The 20156-nt window shown below is 37.6% G+C and overlaps 1 protein-coding gene across 1 annotated transcript in view; it reads right to left on the bottom strand.

Moving 5' to 3' along the window:
* PIGK (phosphatidylinositol glycan anchor biosynthesis class K) overlaps nt 1–16801 on the bottom strand; it is a 59514-nt gene extending 42713 nt beyond the window's left edge. The window contains exons 1-9 of the mRNA XM_072343656.1: nt 16670–16801; nt 15515–15568; nt 13388–13479; nt 11847–11982; nt 10747–10858; nt 10314–10410; nt 9852–9969; nt 8675–8785; nt 2304–2476 (exon numbers count right to left, since the gene is read on the bottom strand). Of these exons, the coding sequence (XP_072199757.1) occupies nt 2304–2476; nt 8675–8785; nt 9852–9969; nt 10314–10410; nt 10747–10858; nt 11847–11982; nt 13388–13479; nt 15515–15568; nt 16670–16765 (989 nt within the window). The 5' untranslated portion in view covers nt 16766–16801. The remainder of the gene's footprint in view (nt 1–2303; nt 2477–8674; nt 8786–9851; nt 9970–10313; nt 10411–10746; nt 10859–11846; nt 11983–13387; nt 13480–15514; nt 15569–16669) is intronic.
* Between the last annotated feature and the right edge of the window lie 3355 nt (nt 16802–20156).

The raw sequence follows: 20156 nt of genomic DNA, 5'->3' as shown, positions 1-20156 counted from the left end.
TCTAGGGAAACATCAGTCCCTAATTTTTCCCAACACAACTTTTACATGACTCCTCCTCGTGACAGGAACAGCACAGGATAAAGTGATCTAACATGCTGTACACTCACTATCCAAGGCTGAGACACCCCACAGACCTGTCTCCAAGACTCACAGTCTTACTCTTTATATTCACGTTATGCTCTTACAGTGATTTACACACACACACACACACACAGAGAGAGAGAGAGAGTAACAGACAAAGTCCCACAGTCCATGAATGACACCCAGGTTTTGAAGGTGGCAACTACAGGCCCAGACAGGAAGAAACCCTCTGAAGTGAACATAGCTTACACTGAAACTACTATGAAAAAAGGAAACAGCAAGGGATTCCTTCAGCTCAAGCAAAGAAAACTCCTAAGGCCACACTGGGACTAACAGAGCTTATCAGTATCAGACACCAGCACTGACCTTGCAGTGCAGGAACTGCTTGTGCTGAGCTCACAGTAAGACACGCTGCAAAGTAATTGCTAAAGAACTGTGCAGCAAAAGAAATGCGTTCTGTCAGAAAGATTTGGCAAAGTCACAGCACTGAGTTAAGTGAAACCTTGCATTGTCTGCAAATAGCACAATTCCAAGGCACGGTCATATCTCACAACAGCATCTTCTCTACCCATTATCTATGTAGTCAGCAGTTTGGTTTGGTTGTGTTTAAAACAATCTGCTTAGCTTCATACACTGACCCTTGCAACTTTATAACAAAAACAATTCCAATCTAACACTGACCAGATCAGAGCTGGGGTCCCTACTTTGCTTCCCTGTTTTGCTCCCTAACACAAACATTTTGCAGCACTCTACTGCCACCAATATGCAAGAACAGAAGGAAAAAGCTTGAAACAGAGAGAAAATGATTCAGAAAAGAAGGAATGAAAGAGAACGCATCAAATGTTAAGAATAAAGTAATGCTGCAAAATGTCTTTTCAACAAAAATGTAACAAATACAATTCAGAACAAAGAAAAGATCCTAAACTCTGCACAGATTTTCTCAGAATAAGATCAGTGCACACAGATTTACAGTGATCTCTGTAACACATCAACATTCGTATTAGGTGGCACAGATTTCTGTATCAGACACTTCATGGCAAATTCATGCATTTATTTTAAGGCAAATTCCTAAGGAGAGCAAGTTCAATTCTACACAACTTTTCTGCTCTTCACAAAGGCTTTTAGAAACACTATTAAGGTATTATTCTGGTGGGTAACAAAGTAAGCTTACAAAAAGTTCACTTACTATCAGTATACTAAAAGCAAAATAACATTCAACTAGAGCCTTAGCCAGAAGATTTTACAACAAGAAATGTATCACACTATTAGATTTTAGATGTGAAATAAATAAGTCTGAATCTCCTTTAAATTTTCCATAAACTTGAATCCCATGTTTCTAAATTATAAAATACACTGGCCTTAGTGTAGGATAGTATTAATTTCAAGGGCCTAAGTTACTATTATCCCTAAAACTAATGAAACTGATATCCACTAACAACTGAGTGATAGTAAATAACAATTCATATAAATTTATGAGTTGCAAAATACTGCATTCCTGATTAGAGCTGACTATTTTTTCTTTCTTCCCTGCTAGAGCAAAGTATTGTGAAAGCTAAAAGATGCATCAGAAATGGCAGCACAATGCCAAATACACTGCTGTACAAACACATCCTCCTTTACATGTTTCCAATAGGTGGCAACAGAATACCAAAAATACAAAGGAGTTTGTAATTCCTTCTTCATCCACAAAGAAACAGAATCCCTCTACCAACAAACTTACACCAGCAATGTTATTCATGTAAATAATTACATCTCTGCAACTGAAGTTCTCTGAACAGCTAAAGCCGAAAGCCATAGAATCTGCAGAACAGAAACTAAGCATTTATTAAGAAAACAGTTTTAATGAAGCAACCCATGCTTTGAACTCAGAGCTTACCTGAAGAAGCAAACTACCATAAAAAGGAATTTAAAAGTCTCTGCACATTAAGCTATCAAGGAAGAAAGAAAATGTTAGACGACTCTCTTTGTTGATGATGACAGCCACACTTTGGGGTCTTCTGAACTATTTACTTGTAAGATGGGATGAGGGAGTGGGAATTCTTTTTTAAAACAGAACACTTCCAGCTGACAAACGTCAGTTCTATCAATAGTAACAGTCCATACTGACCCCTTGGTCCTTTCATGGAAAACACTTCTTCTTCCCTTGATAGTTATAAGGCAGTTTGGTATCTGCTGAACAAAGCTAAATAATATACTAGATATAATAAATAATGACTACTCACTCGCTTTCAAAGCCAGCTAAATTACGGTCCAAAGAAATTGTCTCTGTTGTAATTTCCACTTTTCTTACGCTGCCAAAGAAGTCTGTTATCAGAACATTTTGAGGGTCTCGCTGGAAGAGATCAATTCGATGCCCAGGAGTGGAAACACACAAACTTTTTGGACAGACCTGAAACTGAGAACAAATATGGAAAGTCATATCATGTTCCTCATTGATCGATAGTTTCTACAGGTAATTTTCAAAATGAAATTACTATAAAATCAAGACAAATACCATACGTACATTTTGGTACAACCCTGAATTTAATACAAGCTCCACAGACAAAAAGAAAAGTGACTGAAATAAAACACTAAAAAACATAAAGAAAAAACTTTAATCCTCACAGCTCTCAATATGGTTGTAGAAATGCTTTTGTGGAAGCCAACTACAACTGACTGATTAAATGTGAAAATGCATTTCTGAATATAGAAGCACCAACACTGCTGTATCTTCCAAAAAGCAAAAGGTGGTATAAATTCTTCATGCTTACTGACAGGAGGCAGGCAGGTTTCACAAGCCATGGCAAGTAGCTCGCTGTGAAGGCTTTAAAATTGAATCAAGAATTTAATTTTTTACCAGAGAAAAAACCAAAACCTCCTTATTTCTGGTTTACAGCCTATGAATTAATACTCAATGAGGATCTTAAAATATCAAAGATGTACTATGCACATTAAGTTCACAGACACAGCTAACTTGTAGGTGTTACAGTTGTCTACTTCACTATTAATTTTACATACCTATCAGCAGTTCCACTACCTCCAGCACAAACTCCAATAGTGGGAAGGCAAAACTAGCATTAACAAATTAAACTGGTTTAAGCAGACTCATTTTCTGCAAACTTATCTTTATACCAAATAAAGGTAGATACAACAATGACAGATTAGTTGCAATACTTAAAATATCTGATTAAGTAGCGTGCCTATTAAGCAGTAAAATTGTTACAAATCCAGAAGTTATTCAAGGCAAAACCAATGGATTTTGGATTTGCGGATTTTTGCACAGGTCCTACCACACTGCCCACAAATATCTCTAGCATTTTCCATCCAGACAGATTCCTTATTCCAGGGTATCTCCTAGAGCACACAGTATACAGTTTAATTAGTAACATTAGACAACTTTAGCACAGGACTACCAAGGACGGTCATCTTCCTAAAATGATATTTTCCAAGTGATTTTCACAAACAGGTCCATTAGTTACACAGTGTAGAACTCATATCTCTGATTCTGTCATGAGTGAGATGGTTGCACTCTCAGGGCAGAATCACAGGTCCTAGTTACCTCAGTGCAGATGCAGTTTCAATTATCCCAGATACTGACTGATAAAACCTATAAGTTTCAGTTCTGTAACTCCTAGCAGAAATTCCTTGCACAGCCTGACACAAAATGCACAGGTTTGTATGGCTCTTTTTAGGACAGCAGAACCCTTCTCTTAAAAAGTTTCTCAGAGAAAAAGCAACATACCTGGTTCCACTACAGACAGATTCTGTCTCACTGTTCCTCCCTTTTGCACCTACTACAACTTCTCTTTTATACCTGGTCTTACAGACTAAGCTTGTAAATCCAGGGAGGCTTCAGCTCACCTTAACCTTCACCCTAACCAATGGATACTAGCGCACAGATCCACTGAGCTGTTTTTCAGTGATTCCCACTTATATTGTTGGCAGAGTATCACATCCACTGAACATGACCTTTTTATCCTCCATGCAAAGTGGAAATGAACCAGACTGACCAGCATCAAGTTTCCTGTACATACAGAAGACACTTGCCAGGGCACATAAACATTCATTTCACCAAAAGACAATACATTCTCTCTAACTTGCTCCAACTAAGGTTTTATGTTTGTGCCCTATCTCCAAAGTAAGCTACATAAGCTAAATATTTCTTTTGATCCCTCTATTTGATACATTAATCTATGCTGCAGCCATATTTTTATGTCAGGGTACCAGCTAGAAAGGCTACAAAACACTGTAAGAACCACAATGCTTTTATATTCTTGTACTGTTAACACCAGAATAAGAATATCTGATGAGAACGAATGACTCAACAAATTATGAATGATCTTTCAATGCAGCTGCCTTCTATCAGCCCCAAACAGACTTCCAACAGCAAGTCAAAGGTTTATTGATCATACGCAACCATTGCAAATAGCTTCAAAGACATCAAAGAAAGAGCTGCTTCGCAATTCTGCTTCATGTTAGCTACTAAAGGCATATGAGCCCAGTGCTCTTTTTATCTCAGGGCCCACTGAACTTTTGCCTTGTTGGTCACAGCAAATACTTCCATTTCCTTCCTAAAACACAGACTTCAAAAACATCTTTCTTGCCCTCAACAAATGCATTTTAAGAGTGAGATCTGTACAAATCATTGCAGTAAACATGTACAGAGAAGGGATTTAATCAGCGTTCTTCAAAGCCTTCAGTTTCCCTTCACCGGACTCAGCTGGGAGAATATCACACGTACAGACTGCACGACGTTGCATAACAGAACCGTCCTCATGGGCAGAGTGAATCTCATCAAATGCCCAGCTCAGCAGGAAAAATTACAAGCACAGGTTTACCTGTAAAGCTGACCGAGCACTGAAACAACCTATCAGAGGAAAACTTCTATGCTCTCATAGACAAATCTGGACTAAAAAAAAAAAACAAAACAAACAAACCACATTTCTAAGCAGAATTACAACAGCCTGTAAACAAGAGCATGCAGGATATCGTATCAGATGATCATTTATCTAAGTTTAACTCAATGGACACACTAAATAGCTTGTTGGAAGCTTAGTGTTTTTCAGCCACTTATTTCTGCTTACTTTTTAATGTGCCACTTTGGCACACTGTTACCATCCTTTGACTCTTGAAGGAGGGCATCAACAGCCTCACCAATTGTTCCTGCACTTGGAACTGCTCACATTTCTTCCACCTTTTACAACTCTCAAGAAAGTGCTACAGGATGATAAAAAGCTCATGGCATTTTAAAACAAACAAAAAAAATGAACAAAAAAAGTATTAAAGAGTAAAACAATGCTCTGTAAGTTTATAATTTGCAAGTAAAGTATTAAATTTACTTCAAAAGCAAGCAGATTTCAGATCAAAGCTAGCATATTTATAATTGCATTTCATAATCTACCTTGATTCATTTCAAACATAAACTTCTTTTGGACAGCAAGATACAGACACAGATGGCAATTCTTCCACCTAAACCACAACAATTTTGTTAATAAAAGTCACTCAAATAAATCAGAGCCATCATTTTGATGCAGAAAATCTGTTACCTTCCATGCTATTTTCCAGGTTGGAAAAAAGCTTAAAATATCATTACATAAAATGTCTGGTGTCCCTCATAGATTTTCTATACATAATTGACTACTGCTTAAAAACCTATTAGAAAGCATGAATTCTGAAGCATATCAGCACCCTGCAGTGTGCTTCTGTTCTTTGTGGCAGTCAAAACCCAAATACAACTAAACACCAAATTTATCCTCCTGGGTGGTAGAGTTCCAGATCACATATGAACATTCGGAAGATAATTGTGCTTCTTGCTGAAATACAATATTTGCTCATAGAGAAAAAACTGAAAGCAGATATCCTGAGATCCTATTTTATTCAACTTACATACATTTTCCTTTTAAACTCTCTTTAAGTGAAATTAATTATAACGCATGTTAAATATATTAGTGTTAACACAGAGGACAGAACTAATGGCTCTAGCATTATGTAATACTGAGCATCACTGAAAAGAGGGGAAAATATCTTTCTCCAATTAAAAAAAAAACACATTTAGATACATTTTTGATAGGAAAAGAAAAATAACATCTTATAATACAAGATGGAAAAAATAGATCACATATCATTGCAAAAATATCACTCAGTAAGCAGAAGAAAAGCTGTACAAATTAATTAGCATGCATGTACAGATTAATCAGCAAAGCTTAGTGACTCTGACTCAGTAACTCTGCCATAACTGTTCCTATTTTGGGTTAATTTTCTACTCAAAGCTGTTTTGTGCCGGGATGATATAATTGGCCACACCAAGTGTAATGTGAAGGTCTCTCTTCTAAGCTCTTAGAATATACGCACATGTTCCAAAACAACTGCATCAGGCCTGAAAGCATGAAACAGACACCACATCCAACTGTTTGTAACCTGTCCCACAACAGTTTACTACCAGAGACAAATTTGGAACAAAAATGTGTAAAGGCACTGAGAAAATGAGGATTTCAGTATTAACAATCCAACTACCCAGTACCTGTGTGACAAAAAAGGACTGCAAGGCAATTAGATCCCAGCAAGCCAGCACTTTAATAACTGATGTATTTAAAGGAGAAGAAAAAAGAAACACAAGAAACTGGCTAAATGAAACTCATTTCTTAATGCACTGATGTTTCCAAAGTCTTCAATTTTTCTTGCCACGTTTTAAGTTATTTTATGACCTCATGTAGAACGTATTTGAATCTGATTTTCAAAGTTTGAATGTGTGATACGTTAGTTTTTACTTTTTTGGAATCGCAATCAAACTGAAAATCAGTCATTTGCAGAGCTTTTTGCCATCCCCTTAGCAACACAGATGGAGCAGGTGGGAAGTAGGTGGAGGAAAGATGCCTCATTCTTCACAGGAATGCGACATCCAAACCTTAGGTGGAAGTGAAGTGAAACTTTTTAAACAGTGGCAGGAGGAAACTGCATAGGTGATGTGATGGGTGCTCTGTAACAAATACAGAGCACTTCTGAAAGAGTAGATATCAGTCACAGAAGATAGGTCAACAACTACAGATTTGCTATGTGCAACAGTGAACCACTTAATATACTGTCCAGACTTCGCAAGTGTCAATATTAAAAATCAAATCAGGTTTGCATAAGCATTAGCTCTTTGTTCTTAATCCAGAACAATACTAACAGCATATTTCAGTGCCAAAGCATTATGTATATGTATCCTATAACACAATCACTGAAATATATGTATATCATTATTCAGTACTTTTTCAAACCGTCTCATATAATTGGTTCTGTTCCCTCCCCTTCCCAGAGCAGCAATAAGGAGATTCATGCTGTGATGTCTTGCACAATGTAAGTAATTTATCAGTGTAAATTTCCATAGGTCTTCCTACTTATTTAGCTCACAACATAAAACAAAAATGCAAAGCAGAACGTTTAGGTATCTTCTCAAATGTAAGCTACTTGGTCACCTAAACATTTTCTACACTGTTGACAATACCTGAACTAAAATTTATTATTATTATTTTTTTAAAAGTCAGTTCACTTTCTAGTTTACAAAACAGACTTCTAGAATGCTGTTAGAATGAATGGAGTAAAAGCAGAAGTGCTGTCAATAAATAACTTGCATATTCTTCTTTAACAAGATTGATTTTGAAGTTTTTTGTATCTCGTGATCAGAAAGGTATTAAATTACAAGCCAGTTTCATTCTCATTCCAGTGAAGGAATCCTGAATCTTAGTCACTGAATCAATTTTATATTAACACAAAATCTGTTAAATGGGGGCTGCTTACACTGATTTCAACTACAGATCTGACAGCCAGGCTACGACAAGCCTGTGTAGACAAAGGAGTAGATGCTCCATTTACACAAATGAATCAAACACAATGTGCTCAGTCAGCGGTGATCCAAGATCATCGATACAGCACATCAGGATTTACAGCCACAAGGCAACACAGCAGGAAATATCACTATAGTAAAATTAGCCTTTAAAAATGCATGAAGGGTTAATAAAAGATGGCTACTTTTCACGCCATTTTATCAGTGCATATATTTGATTGTTATAAGCTGTTTTGTTGGTTTTTTTTAATAAGTTGTTCTTTTTCCCCTGCTTCTTAACTAAAAGCTTCATATAGTACTCAGCTAAGATATAATAAACTCCAAACACAGACAGATTGAGACATGTCTCTGTCTGGAAGATAAGTGGAGAAATCAGCCTCTATAGGTATTCATGAGTACACAAATAGAATTCTGTTTAAGCAACTGCAAAATGCTCCCAGTCCACAAAGTGTCTGCTTTCCATTAAATTGATTTTACATATTTCAGAAGTTTCCAACTATCATTTTTTAATGCACAAACATTTCATTTTATTTAAATATTTAATGAACTTTATTTATTTTTCAATGATTTTTTTTTTTTTTAATGGCTAGTTTTGGATAACTTTTTTCTGTAGCCAACAAGCCACTTTCACACTAAGTACAATCCTCTAAATATGACACTACTGCTTTGTTTAATAATGGCAAAAAGGCCACCCCCACAAAGCTACTTCTGAAACAAACAGTAGTTGTGCAAAAAGCATTTAGAGAACATCATGGAAAAAATAAATTACTGAATGTTGAGACTACTTACAAGGTCATTCATATTCGTCTGACTGGCTGGATGAACTTCTTCCAAGAATTCTAGCATGTAGAATGTGTATCGGTCCATGAGATGAACACCAATCCCAAGATCAGGCTGATGCTACAAAATAATATGAAACAGTTACTGGGCATTTTCAGGACAGAACTCAGTATTTAGAGAAGGGAACAGCATATAACAGGATGGTACAAAAGTTAAGCATAATATGTTATTTGTTCTTAGGAAAATTACACAAAGCAAATTACTACTTGTGAAGAAACATATTGTTGATGATCTATGTAATAGATGGATTAATTTCATTTTTCTAGACTACATCCAGACAATAAGCTGGGAACTCCCTTCTTAGAAATCCAGAGAATTTATGTACCATCCCAAGCTTCTTAGGCCTTAGAAAACAGAGCTGAGAAAGACAGCTTATTTTCAGTTTGGCTTGGATCTCTTTCCCATCATTCTTTATGTAATGTCAATGGGATATAACTATTGGTTATTCTTTTTTCATAGACAAAGTGTAAGAAACACAAGGCTGAATATTCCCCACTCAGATCGCTCACCGGTCTTCCCATAAGACTTTTACCCAATCTAGGAAACATATAAATTAACCAGGAAGCACAGAATTCTGCCACCACCTTTAACTATCAGCAATTAGCTGAAGATGATTTGCCTCTTCCTTTTCACTGGATATGTGGGTCCTCAGAATTTCTGTAAACTTTCCAAGTCCTGAAAACTTTTTAGAACTGAACCAGAACTGAGCAATATAGTGTCAGTCAAGGACACACAAATAAAAGCTAGTGTTGACAGGCATAGCTAAAATCAACATGTAGACGGGGAGTCATCATCTTCCTTACATGTGTGATACCTTTTGCGTAATCAATTACACTTTTCTGTTATTTTACATTTATAAAATACACCATGAAATGATTTTTGCTATTATTTCTGTGATAGAAAATGTGGGAAAATAAAACATATTAGCCCGTTTCTTTGCTACAGCCCACAAAAGCAGGAAGATACATCTTAGAGCTTCGTCAAGTTGCACTTCATAACTGAGAACATTAGACTGTACACAATTAGAAGGGAAATTTTAGTTTTATAAAAAAAGCAGCAATGGCTGCACTTTTAACCTACTGAGGTATTCTGAAAATCGTCCTTAGGACCACAGAAATGTACTTACTGATAAAGAATCTTCTCCTACTTGGCTGCTAGCCAAGGCAATTATATTAGGTGAATAAAATCGTTCATACATGGATGCTCCTTGACAAGTATCAATAATAAACAACAATTCATTGTACCTAAAAGAAACAAAACAGCATTCTTACTCAACTTTCTTTAGATTGAAATACAGGAACTTGGCTTTTTAGTTACCAGGATAGCTAATAGCAACCTAAAGAACAGAAGACTTCGCAATGATTGATTTCAAGATGGCAAGTTCAGCCAAGTCAATTCGTGGGAGCAGTTCTCACAGTAGGAAGCTGAAAACAAAATTTAAAACTCTTCTTTCCAAATGTAAATTTTCAGCTTATTCTATGGACAACAAATAGAATCACAGTTGAAAGTTCAGCTAGGCCTACCAGTACGACTCCAGGCACGTTAATGAAATACAGTATTTAAGCTCTACGTAATACATTCTTATTACCTCCTTTTCTGCCACATTTGTTCAAAGGCATCAGCAAGTTCTACATTTGTGATTTCTTCAGAATCTTGAAATTTTAGGAAACCGTTCCCACCATGGCCTGATAGAAAAAACACAAGTTAGGCAAGTATGTAGCTTAAGGGAACATATTTAGTCTGGGTGATCATCTTCTTTAGAACAAAACAAAACAACCCCAATTGTTTTGCTCCAATAAAGCTTCAGCACAAGGACAGTAAAAATATAATTTAGACTGGAAACTACATTTAATAAATACAGTCTCACAGGTTTTCTTTGTTAGTATGACATGTTGAGGAAAAAAATCATTTGTCAATCCTTTTTTTTGTTTGGGCTCTTCATGAGAATTCACGCTTTCATACAGATCCATCCAACTGCAAAATAAACGTCAATAAAACTGTATACACAAAACTCTAATTACCTGTCATATATATTAGAATATTGCTTCTGTCATCAGAAAGAAGACGTTTAGATCGGGGAGTGCTTGGTGGGATTCTTCCTGTTAATACACGCAAGAAATTTTCCACAGTAACCTAAGAATGGAAGCAGAAGTAATTTTCTAAAGATAAAAGTACGGGTCAACAATTCTAGGTTGGATTACATTAAGAAAAAATAATGGAACAATGCAGCATGCAGTGTATCTAGTAAGATGCAATACTGTATGGTATAAATATCAATAGACATCTTCTGCTCAAGATTTTACTGCAGTAAGGCTCACAATTACACAGCATCTTTTATTATATCTCACTAATATCAGCCTAGTGTTCTATTATATCCAATAAGACTACCACCATTATAATTTCTAAATATGTTTTTCATTGATTTGAAAACCTGTCAGTGTATACCTTTGTTCTGCCAAAGCTGCTCATGCACTCACAGAAATGCTCCAACATTAGTGTGTGTTGCCATGGAAAAATAAAAGTTTAAATTACTTTTGCAACTCAAGAGAGGAAAAACAAGATCAATTACAGTTACATAAGTCTTTATGTGATCAGAAATCATCAGGATGGCTATTGTAAAACCTCCTATAAAGCTTCCTTTGCTGTCCATACCGACATACACAGCTCAGATGCTAGCAAAAATCCATACTCAGGAAAGAACATAACAGAAAAACAACATATTTCTATTTTGGCATAGTATCTTCATCTCTTTATGCAAAGATTCACATCTTATTTATGCATTTAGATGCTCCTATAAACTTTCATCAACAATTATGCATCACTATTAAATCATTTATTTGTTGTCTATTTTAAGATTTGCCATTAAACTGCTTGAAAGAATATTACAGAAAAACAAAAAGAACATAGAAAATAGATTTTTTTTATAGTAACTATTTTACAAAAATAAGTAGCATATGGCTTTTGGTATTCGTTTTTAATAAAAGCATAAGCTTAAGATTAGAAATATAAATAGCCCTCGCTAACGCACATTTCATTTGCACATTGAAAGTTTCACACTGGTGTTAAGTGTTTGCAAGATGAGATATAAAAACACAGACCCCATAATTTAAGGCATGGTTACCTCATAGCTTCTGTAATCCACTTCCACATCATCTCCATAGACATTTAGCTCCATGTTTTTATGACTAAACACAGTAGCTGGTTTAGGATTCCTTGGATTACATGCCATATCATCTGCCAGCATCAGAACAATGTGACTGTGAAATACAAGGAACACCTTATAGACGTTCTAGTTTTACATATACCAAAAGGAAATCACAACAAAATCATCCCATGATTAAAACAGTAGCTTGTAACATCAAGATGCTTGTCATCATAAGAGAAGATTTGCTTAGCTACACTGTATTTCCTTATGTACACACTCACTGTTACAAAGTTGCCACAGAGGGAAACGCAGCTGCTACCTAGCCACAGGTTTCACACAGGCCACTGCTGAATATGTAGGCAGTTAACACCAGCAACTCTATGGTACAGACTCACACAGACCTAGGTGTCAACATCTTTATTAAATCAGGAGACTTTTATACAGGGCTAAATCATTTCATACAGCTCCCCAGAAGAAATCCCAGCCTGTCTGTGCCCTTTTAAGCAGATCAATTAAAAACATAATGAAAACGGTTTTGTTCATTAAACCTCAGGAGCTCACAAACGTTCTTCAAACTATTATACCACATCTGGTACACTTCTGCATGGTACATAGTGTTAATAGGAAATTCTCCTATGGAACACGTATGAGCTGACAGCTAACAGATTTTGTTTTATTCACAGTAACATGAAAAAAAATGGCACTTGAAGGACTATTATAATGCTGTACCAACCTGCATGCAGGCAGAGAACTACAGCTGGCAGTGTCAGGGCTTGGTCAATATATGAAATACCAAGCAGTCATTGTTTACCTATGTCACCACCTGTACATGCGTATTTTAAGAGTAATTTTGTTCTTCATTAAGTGCTGATACACTGCACACACACTGAAAGGATAAATGTTATCCAAAATAACTGAAACACAGATCCTCAAAAATAATCCAAGTAAATTACTTCATTTGGAATAAAATGCAGCACAAACATGCACCATATGGCATTCTTAAAAAACACTGTCCATACATCCAGCAAAACAACTTTGGTGTTAATTTGCCTGTTACCTGTTAAGCTAAAGTAATCCAATCACGTATGCTATTGCTATTCCCTTATTGTAAAACTTAAACCCCATAATGATTCCAGCAATCAAAAGCTATTCCTTAATTCATTTTAGTTTAGTTTTATCCTAGCAAAACTTTCCTCTCACAAACTGAACCATTGTGCCCATACATCAGCAAATCAGAGTAATCCACATTCGTAGGAACAAAAAACATTTTCCCAGTGAATTCTTTTGCTGATGACAAGTAATTTAAACCATCAGATACAGTTCCATTTAAAACAAGGAACAAGCCCTTTCAAAACAAAGAAACCCCACTGTGAAAGAGCACACCCAAGAACCACGATAAACATTTATTTCTAAGTTACTTTAAACTGGTAAGAGAAATGTATTTTCATACTGCTTCAGACAACAGAAGACTTTAACAGCACATTTGAAAGGAACTGCATTCACCAAGATCTCCTCACCTGTCAGGAATGCCCAATCTCTTGACACTTCTGTATACTGAAAGAGTGTTTGCCACATGTCGGTAATTAAACCAGAATCGAGATGTACATACCTTGAATTTTTAAGGACAGAGAAACACCAAATTAAATAGTGTAAAATGTACAAATAGGTCTGGCTTATACATCAGAAGACAGTGATCACAGGTATTTAACAAAGTAACAAATCATAAAGAAAACAGCAACACCAATAAAGTCATGCCATAAGCTCTCTCTCTCTGTATATATAAACCTTTGTTTAACCAGAGAAATAAATGTGGAAAATAAATGTTATAAAATAAATGCTCCTTATGTGTTTGCTCATGACAAAATTGACCTAAAACCCAACTAAGTATAGAAAGTGTCATTTGAGGGAATAAACCAGCAGTAACAGCAAGCAGATAGGCCTTTATTTTTTTTTCCCCACTTACTTTTTCCATATCCAATGAAAGAAAAATCTACGGAAGAGTTTTCATCTCTATAGCAAACCCTTCTGGGAGCACTATTGCATAAATGCATAAGTGAATTCATGCAGAAACCACACTGGGGAAAATACAATGAAAGTACTTTGCATTTAAGGAGTCAAACATAATAAAGAGCTATGTAAGCTCTAATCAAAATCTGAATACAAATTCTCAAAAAATCTCAAAGGAGTTCAGTTATATTAACAGGGTGAAGGGTTGGGGATGAGCCATTCATAGAATCATTAAGTTTGTAAGAGATCTATTCCCTAGGTGAGATATTATTTTATCTGCCCTCAAAAACTCTGAACCAATGAGATTCCAAAATTTTCATAGGCAATCTGCTGCATTTCCTTGCTGGCCTTATCATCGTCCTCACGATTACATCAAGTTCAATACTTTTCATTTGTTCTACACCAACAGCAACTTTCCTTTGCAGACAAATTTCCTTCTGTCTTACCAACCTTTCAGACATATGAAGAAAAAAGCTTTATAAAAGACCTGATTTTAAAACCAGAAAAACAGGAAAGAAGGAATGACCATAGCATTGCAGGCAGTTTCCTGAATTCTTCAACTCCAAATTAAACAGAAACACCTTTAAGCAAACTTGTGCTATCAAACATCTTTTTTTTTATCTACCTTTAAAGAAACTCAAATCAAAATTCAGTCTGGAAGGATTCTCAAGTCCGGTTACAAAATTCAAATGCTCCCATGTGTACATTTGCCTTTCAGCAAGACTCACAGCTCTAAAAACTAACCCTGGCCAATACAGCTGAGACTTTGCAAGACGTTATCATCTCCCTCCGTTACCTCCTACAACACAATAGAAAAAATCTATAATGTGCAGAGAATGCATTGAGGATAGAAAGTACAGTTCCTCAGACAGAACAATCCACTTCATTTTCTGTAAGCATTCTAACAAAAGTGTTTATTTGTTAATAGTATTACAAGTAATACTTAATGTTTTCATGGTTTCTAGTTTGTACTTTATAACATATAGAAATTATTCCTTCTAATTCAATTCAGTACTATTTACTTTCATTTTATGTTGCTAAATTTCAGTATCTGTAAAACAAACATCTGCTACTGAGTAATCATGATAGTGTTCTGAAACAAATTAGTCATTAAGACCTGAGCTGTGATTAAGAACCAATTCTGCAGTATGATTCAAAGTTAATAAAAGATTCATGGCAAAGAAAAAAATTAACAACAGTTGATTTAAACATTATGTCTCCTATATTTATTTTATTCTAAGCCTGTTATCACTAGTTAACAGATTGACTACGGACACACAAATCAGAAAGAAATTATACCTTTCTAATCAAAGAGACACACCTCTCTGATACTATAACTACATGTTGGTTCAAGATGCACTGTGATAATTTAACTGTTTTAACGCTGTTGAACTTTAGCTTAATGAAATCTGCCAAGTATCTCTACGTTCTGAGTGCTTGATGTATAATTGCCTGGAACAGATAGTTTGATTACAGTTAATAAATTTGTAGGGATCACTTCAAATTTATTTATTTCCAAGTCTTTATCCTTCCATTCCATTTCTTTCAAATGAACAGCATTACTGAGCAGCTGTTGCAAATACGGCACATTATGAAAAGCTGCACACTTCTGTAGAATTTGCCAGAACTACGCTTACCAGAACTGCCCAGTTATTTGTATGTCCGCTTTTGAAGAACTGTTCTGCTTGATCCTGAGAGACAGAGACAATATTAGATGTTTTTCAGAAGTAAGAAAAGACCATTTCTGCTTTTGTTTCCACAAAACAAAGAATAATGCATTCATGCACTTACCATACCTAAAATAAAATCTACAAAAGCTTTTTAAAGCCAGAGATTTTTCTTATTCCATGTCACACATTCTACCCAAGTTAGCTGAGCAGTAACTAATGTTTCCTTGAAACTTGCTAAGCAACAAACAAAAAGATCCATTAGTCACTTCCAGCTTAGCTAACAAGAAAAGCCCACGCATGTCTATACCATAGAATGCTCCAAGAACAAAATACGCTAATTTATGGACTTACAATTTCTTTCTTAGTGAGGTAAGGGGCTTGGATGAAGTTCTATTATATTGTTCTTTTTGTTCCTTTAGAAAAAGTCTTTCATCCTGTTTCTAGCAGAGAAGTCAACCTACAGTTTTAAGCTCCGTGTTTAAAAACAAGGAGCCAGGGCAATGGCAATCCACTATCTCAATCTATCATGGCTCCCACCAGGTTTTGCAGGGCACAGGGCCATTTCCAAGCAGACTACATCCACCAGGACACAGAGAGGGGCCAGGACTCCAGAAGCAGTGCATGTGCACTGTGCAAAAAGCACATTACTGATGTAAGAAATCAGCACAGCGGGCAATGCGGCCCAGACTCACTCACAGCGGGCAGAGCTGTAGCATGAAGACCGGGGAACTCTTTATTCACACACAGCTTTACAAACGGCCAGAAAGGCAAAGAGAGCCGGCACAACTGAAAGTTACACTGCATTACCGTAACAAAACTGCATTTCAGAAGGATGCAAACGTATTAAAAGAAGGGCTTTTTTTTCACTCTCTAAGCAAGCTGCACGTGTCCGACGAGCAGAGACGCGCTGCTCTCCTGTACCAAACCCACCACCGAGCCAGAGCTGCAGCAGCCGGGCTGGGGCGGAGCGAGGCGGGGCTCCACCCCACGAGGGGCAGTCCAGGCCCGGGCGCTCCGGTGAGCGCCGGCAAGATGTAGGAAGCAGCGCCCAGGTAGCAGAGCGAAGTCTGCGGCGCCGCTCGCCCTCTGTCCCCACTACCGCTCTCCTTCCAGCCCTCGTACCTGGATGCCGCCGGCGAGCACCGCGCCGCAGCACCCCAGGAACAACGCTGCTGCGGCGGCGCGGGGCCAGCGGGCGGCGTGCATGACGGCCGCCATGTTGCCCCGCTCCGCCCCTCTCCCGGAAGGGGCGAAGCGGCGTCTGCGCATGCTCCGCGGTGCCGCCCTAGCGGGAGTGGAGCAGCTGCTGCCCCGCGTGAGCGGTGCGTGTGCCGGCACTGTGCAGAGAGAACGGGAGCGGCTCCGAGCTGTGCCAGCCGCTTACACACCTTAAGTGCGGATTTACGTGCTCTTTTTACGCAGCAGAAATGAGCTCTCATCCCTGGGTGTTGTGGGAGGCTCGGTGAGGGCAGGATGCAGAGCTGGCGTCGGGCAGTGTTTGCAGATCGGAGCAGCTTTAGGGCGCCGAAGGGGAATGAAGGAAGGGAGCAGAGAGGAGAGCAATGAGAGCGGATCTGATGTCAAGATGTCTTGCTATGGCCTTGCCTCTTAACACATGGCTCGTCCGTCAGAGCCAATGAATCATCGTTCTTGTAACACAATCTATCCAGCTTTTGGTATGATTTTTTAATTTCCACTGACTCGCCCTTTCACTGTCATCGCTCAATTGCCTGATGCCTTCCATTACAAGATACAGAATCTGCCCTGAACCGTGGAAGCTATTTCCTGCACCATGTATTTGTCATCAGTAATGACTTCTCAGACAGGAGCATATTTTCACGTACTGATGATGGAATTTCATTAGTGTTACCTTTGCTGTTTGAGATGGTGACTGGTTTCCTCATGATAAACATAATCACCTGTGATTAGATCACATTTTGTGCCTACAGCTAATGAACATTTTCCCTTTTAAAGACCATAGCCCATGCTTGAGCACATCTCCTGTGTGAGCCTATTATGAACACACTGAGAACTGCTGTGGGTATCTCTGTCCATTAGTCCCCACATGTAAGTCCATTAGTTGCTACATTACGAATCTTCTGGCTCCAGAATGCTACAGGAATTTAAAACAGGACCAAGTATAAGATTTCTCCTTGCCCTGTCAAATGTTTCTGCTGTTAGCATTCTCAGATGTGTTCAAGATGCGTCAGTAATCCCAAAGGATAGGCTGCTATCTTTCAGAGCACGTCCTCATCCTGTTTTATAAGCTGGTCAGCTGACTTTCTATTCTTTGACTTGAGTGGTTCTTTATTACCTTTTAGCTCCCATGTGTGGGCAGCCTTCTCTAGTGGGTGACACCCTGCCTGCAGCAGAGGGTTGGAAGTGGATGGTCTTTAAGGTCCCTTCCAACTTAAGCCATTCTCTGAATCTATGATTCACACTAAAGGAAAAGTTAAAGTCAGATGCTACAAATATAAAGAACTTCTTACAAGGAATTCTTTCCTGGCATGAGAAGTAACTAACATCTATTTGTTTTGTTAATAAAACTTAAAACCATCAAATTCACTTACAAACTCCCGAACCTTATAAAATGTGCATCACAAGCAACCTTAATCACAGCATTCTTTGAAATGTTTGACTATAGTTTTAATAATATTCTTTCCACTGCAAGGAAAAAGAAAGAATATTCCTGTCATGAATCTGACTGCACTGGAATGATGTAAATACAATTTTTCACGTTTGGACTCTACAGACATCTACTACTTGTTCTGAGCAATTGAGAACTGAAATATCACTTGCAGGGGATGAGACATTTCAGACACTGGGTTTCACAGGCAGAATAGTTTAAGCACACTTGTCAATACTGCTGCTGTTTGTCATGACTGTATGTGGCAACATACAGTAAGGTTCAATTGGCTCTTGATATAAAAGCATAGCTGCAAATTCACTACTTGTGTCACACGCTGTCTGCTGCAACATGTGAGCAATGTTTAGACCATCTGCAGCAACACTGCAAGTGTCACTCTTTTATTCTAAGCATTCAGGTCATATTGATGCCTTCGCTTCCCAGAGTGGAAACAGCACTGAGAGAGAGCAAGTTCAGTTTCACAAACACTTTGGAGACCAAAGGAATAGCCATTATTCCATCTGATTTATAGCTCTGTTATACAGTGTGCAGTTCAGTTTTTTTAAGTCTCTAGCATTTTTTGCCTGCTAGATACCCTTAGCCTGTTCCAGTGTATTTTGTAATGGATCTCTTCCCTCTTCTACTTATGAATTTTATTGCTGTACAGTCTGTCTTTTATGGGCTTTAGTATTCATCAGCCACACAGGAACATCCCAGTGCTTCAGGCATTATTCCTGGAGGTGCATCACTTGTAATTTTTTTCCCAGCAAGACAGTAAAAAAAAGCTTTGTCTTTATTCTTTTCATCTCCCTGCCCTGTAGGCAGCTCTCAGTACAGATTTGATGTTCGGTGGTGTTTGCTTCCATGCCTGTAGAGGAGTTTTCATCTAGAATAAAGCTCTACACTATCTGCTTCTCATTTTCATTCTGCTTTGTTTTCATGCTAATCACAGTATTTTTCATGCTCAGTCTTTTTAGATTGACCTTTGCCACCATGTTTCTTGTACCTCATGCTGAGTAATTAGAAAGGACACCAAATGTGCATTCCAAAATGATTTGTAATTAAAACAACCATTTAAAAAGCTGCTGTAGCTGCAGCTGGGATTCACGTTGGTGTTCTTCTTGGTGCCCTTCCAGATTCTCCCCTCCTCTAGCAGGTTGCCCTGGCCTTAATCCTCTAATCTAAACAGTCTTGAAATTGCCCTCTTAGAGCCATCTGTCACTTCCTCCTGCCCAGCATGGTGCCTGGCCTTCCTCTGAGGAGGGGCAGCAATTGCAAATGTATCCCATAAGCTACTAGGGTTTATCTCAAAACTTTTGGCTACAAAGTGTGTTCTTGTGCTTTTATGTATGTGTGTATATATATAAGCACCAATTAAATATCTCAGTTTTTGCTTGTATTAACCTCAGTTATATTACCTGTATCTTAGCATCTCTTCTTGCTTATGTATTCTTGATCCTGGTCCTGTGCTTCTTCTGCTGTTCCTATCAGACTTGCACACACTGCCCAATGACTTTCTACAGTAGAAATAAGATAAAGAAAAAAAAATTAGCTCGTTTATTGTTCTTGAAAAATGAAAGGAATTCTTGCGATGAAGTATGTCAACAAGACAGATTCTTCAGGAATCGTCAGTAATAGGTCAACTGTATTATCACTAAAATAATGCAGATTTATTACTTTCTTCATTTTGGATGTCAGAACAGTAGATTCAAAAATTCAGAAAAGTCCCTGCAGATCTCCCATTTCTATATTGCTTCTGGGTTTTGTAACCAACAAATGAGTCTGCTCAAGTTTGGTGTCTGAGCTGATAAAATTACTGTCCCCTGGATGGAACCTGGATGGGAAAAAAAGTAATCAAATTAATGATTGATTTTATTAATTTGTTTGCCGTTTGCATGGTATTATTTTGTTTGTTTTAGGTGTTCTTTTTGTTGTTCATTTTTTTACCATTTCTATTTGTGGGAGAACAGCTTTTCTACAGAA

The sequence above is a fragment of the Excalfactoria chinensis genome, chromosome 8 (genome assembly GCF_039878825.1).
Source record: "Excalfactoria chinensis isolate bCotChi1 chromosome 8, bCotChi1.hap2, whole genome shotgun sequence".
In the NCBI taxonomy this organism is placed as follows: domain Eukaryota; kingdom Metazoa; phylum Chordata; class Aves; order Galliformes; family Phasianidae; genus Excalfactoria; species Excalfactoria chinensis.
The sequence above is the reverse complement of the archived record's forward strand: the minus strand, read 5'-3'. Positions and strand labels throughout refer to the sequence as shown.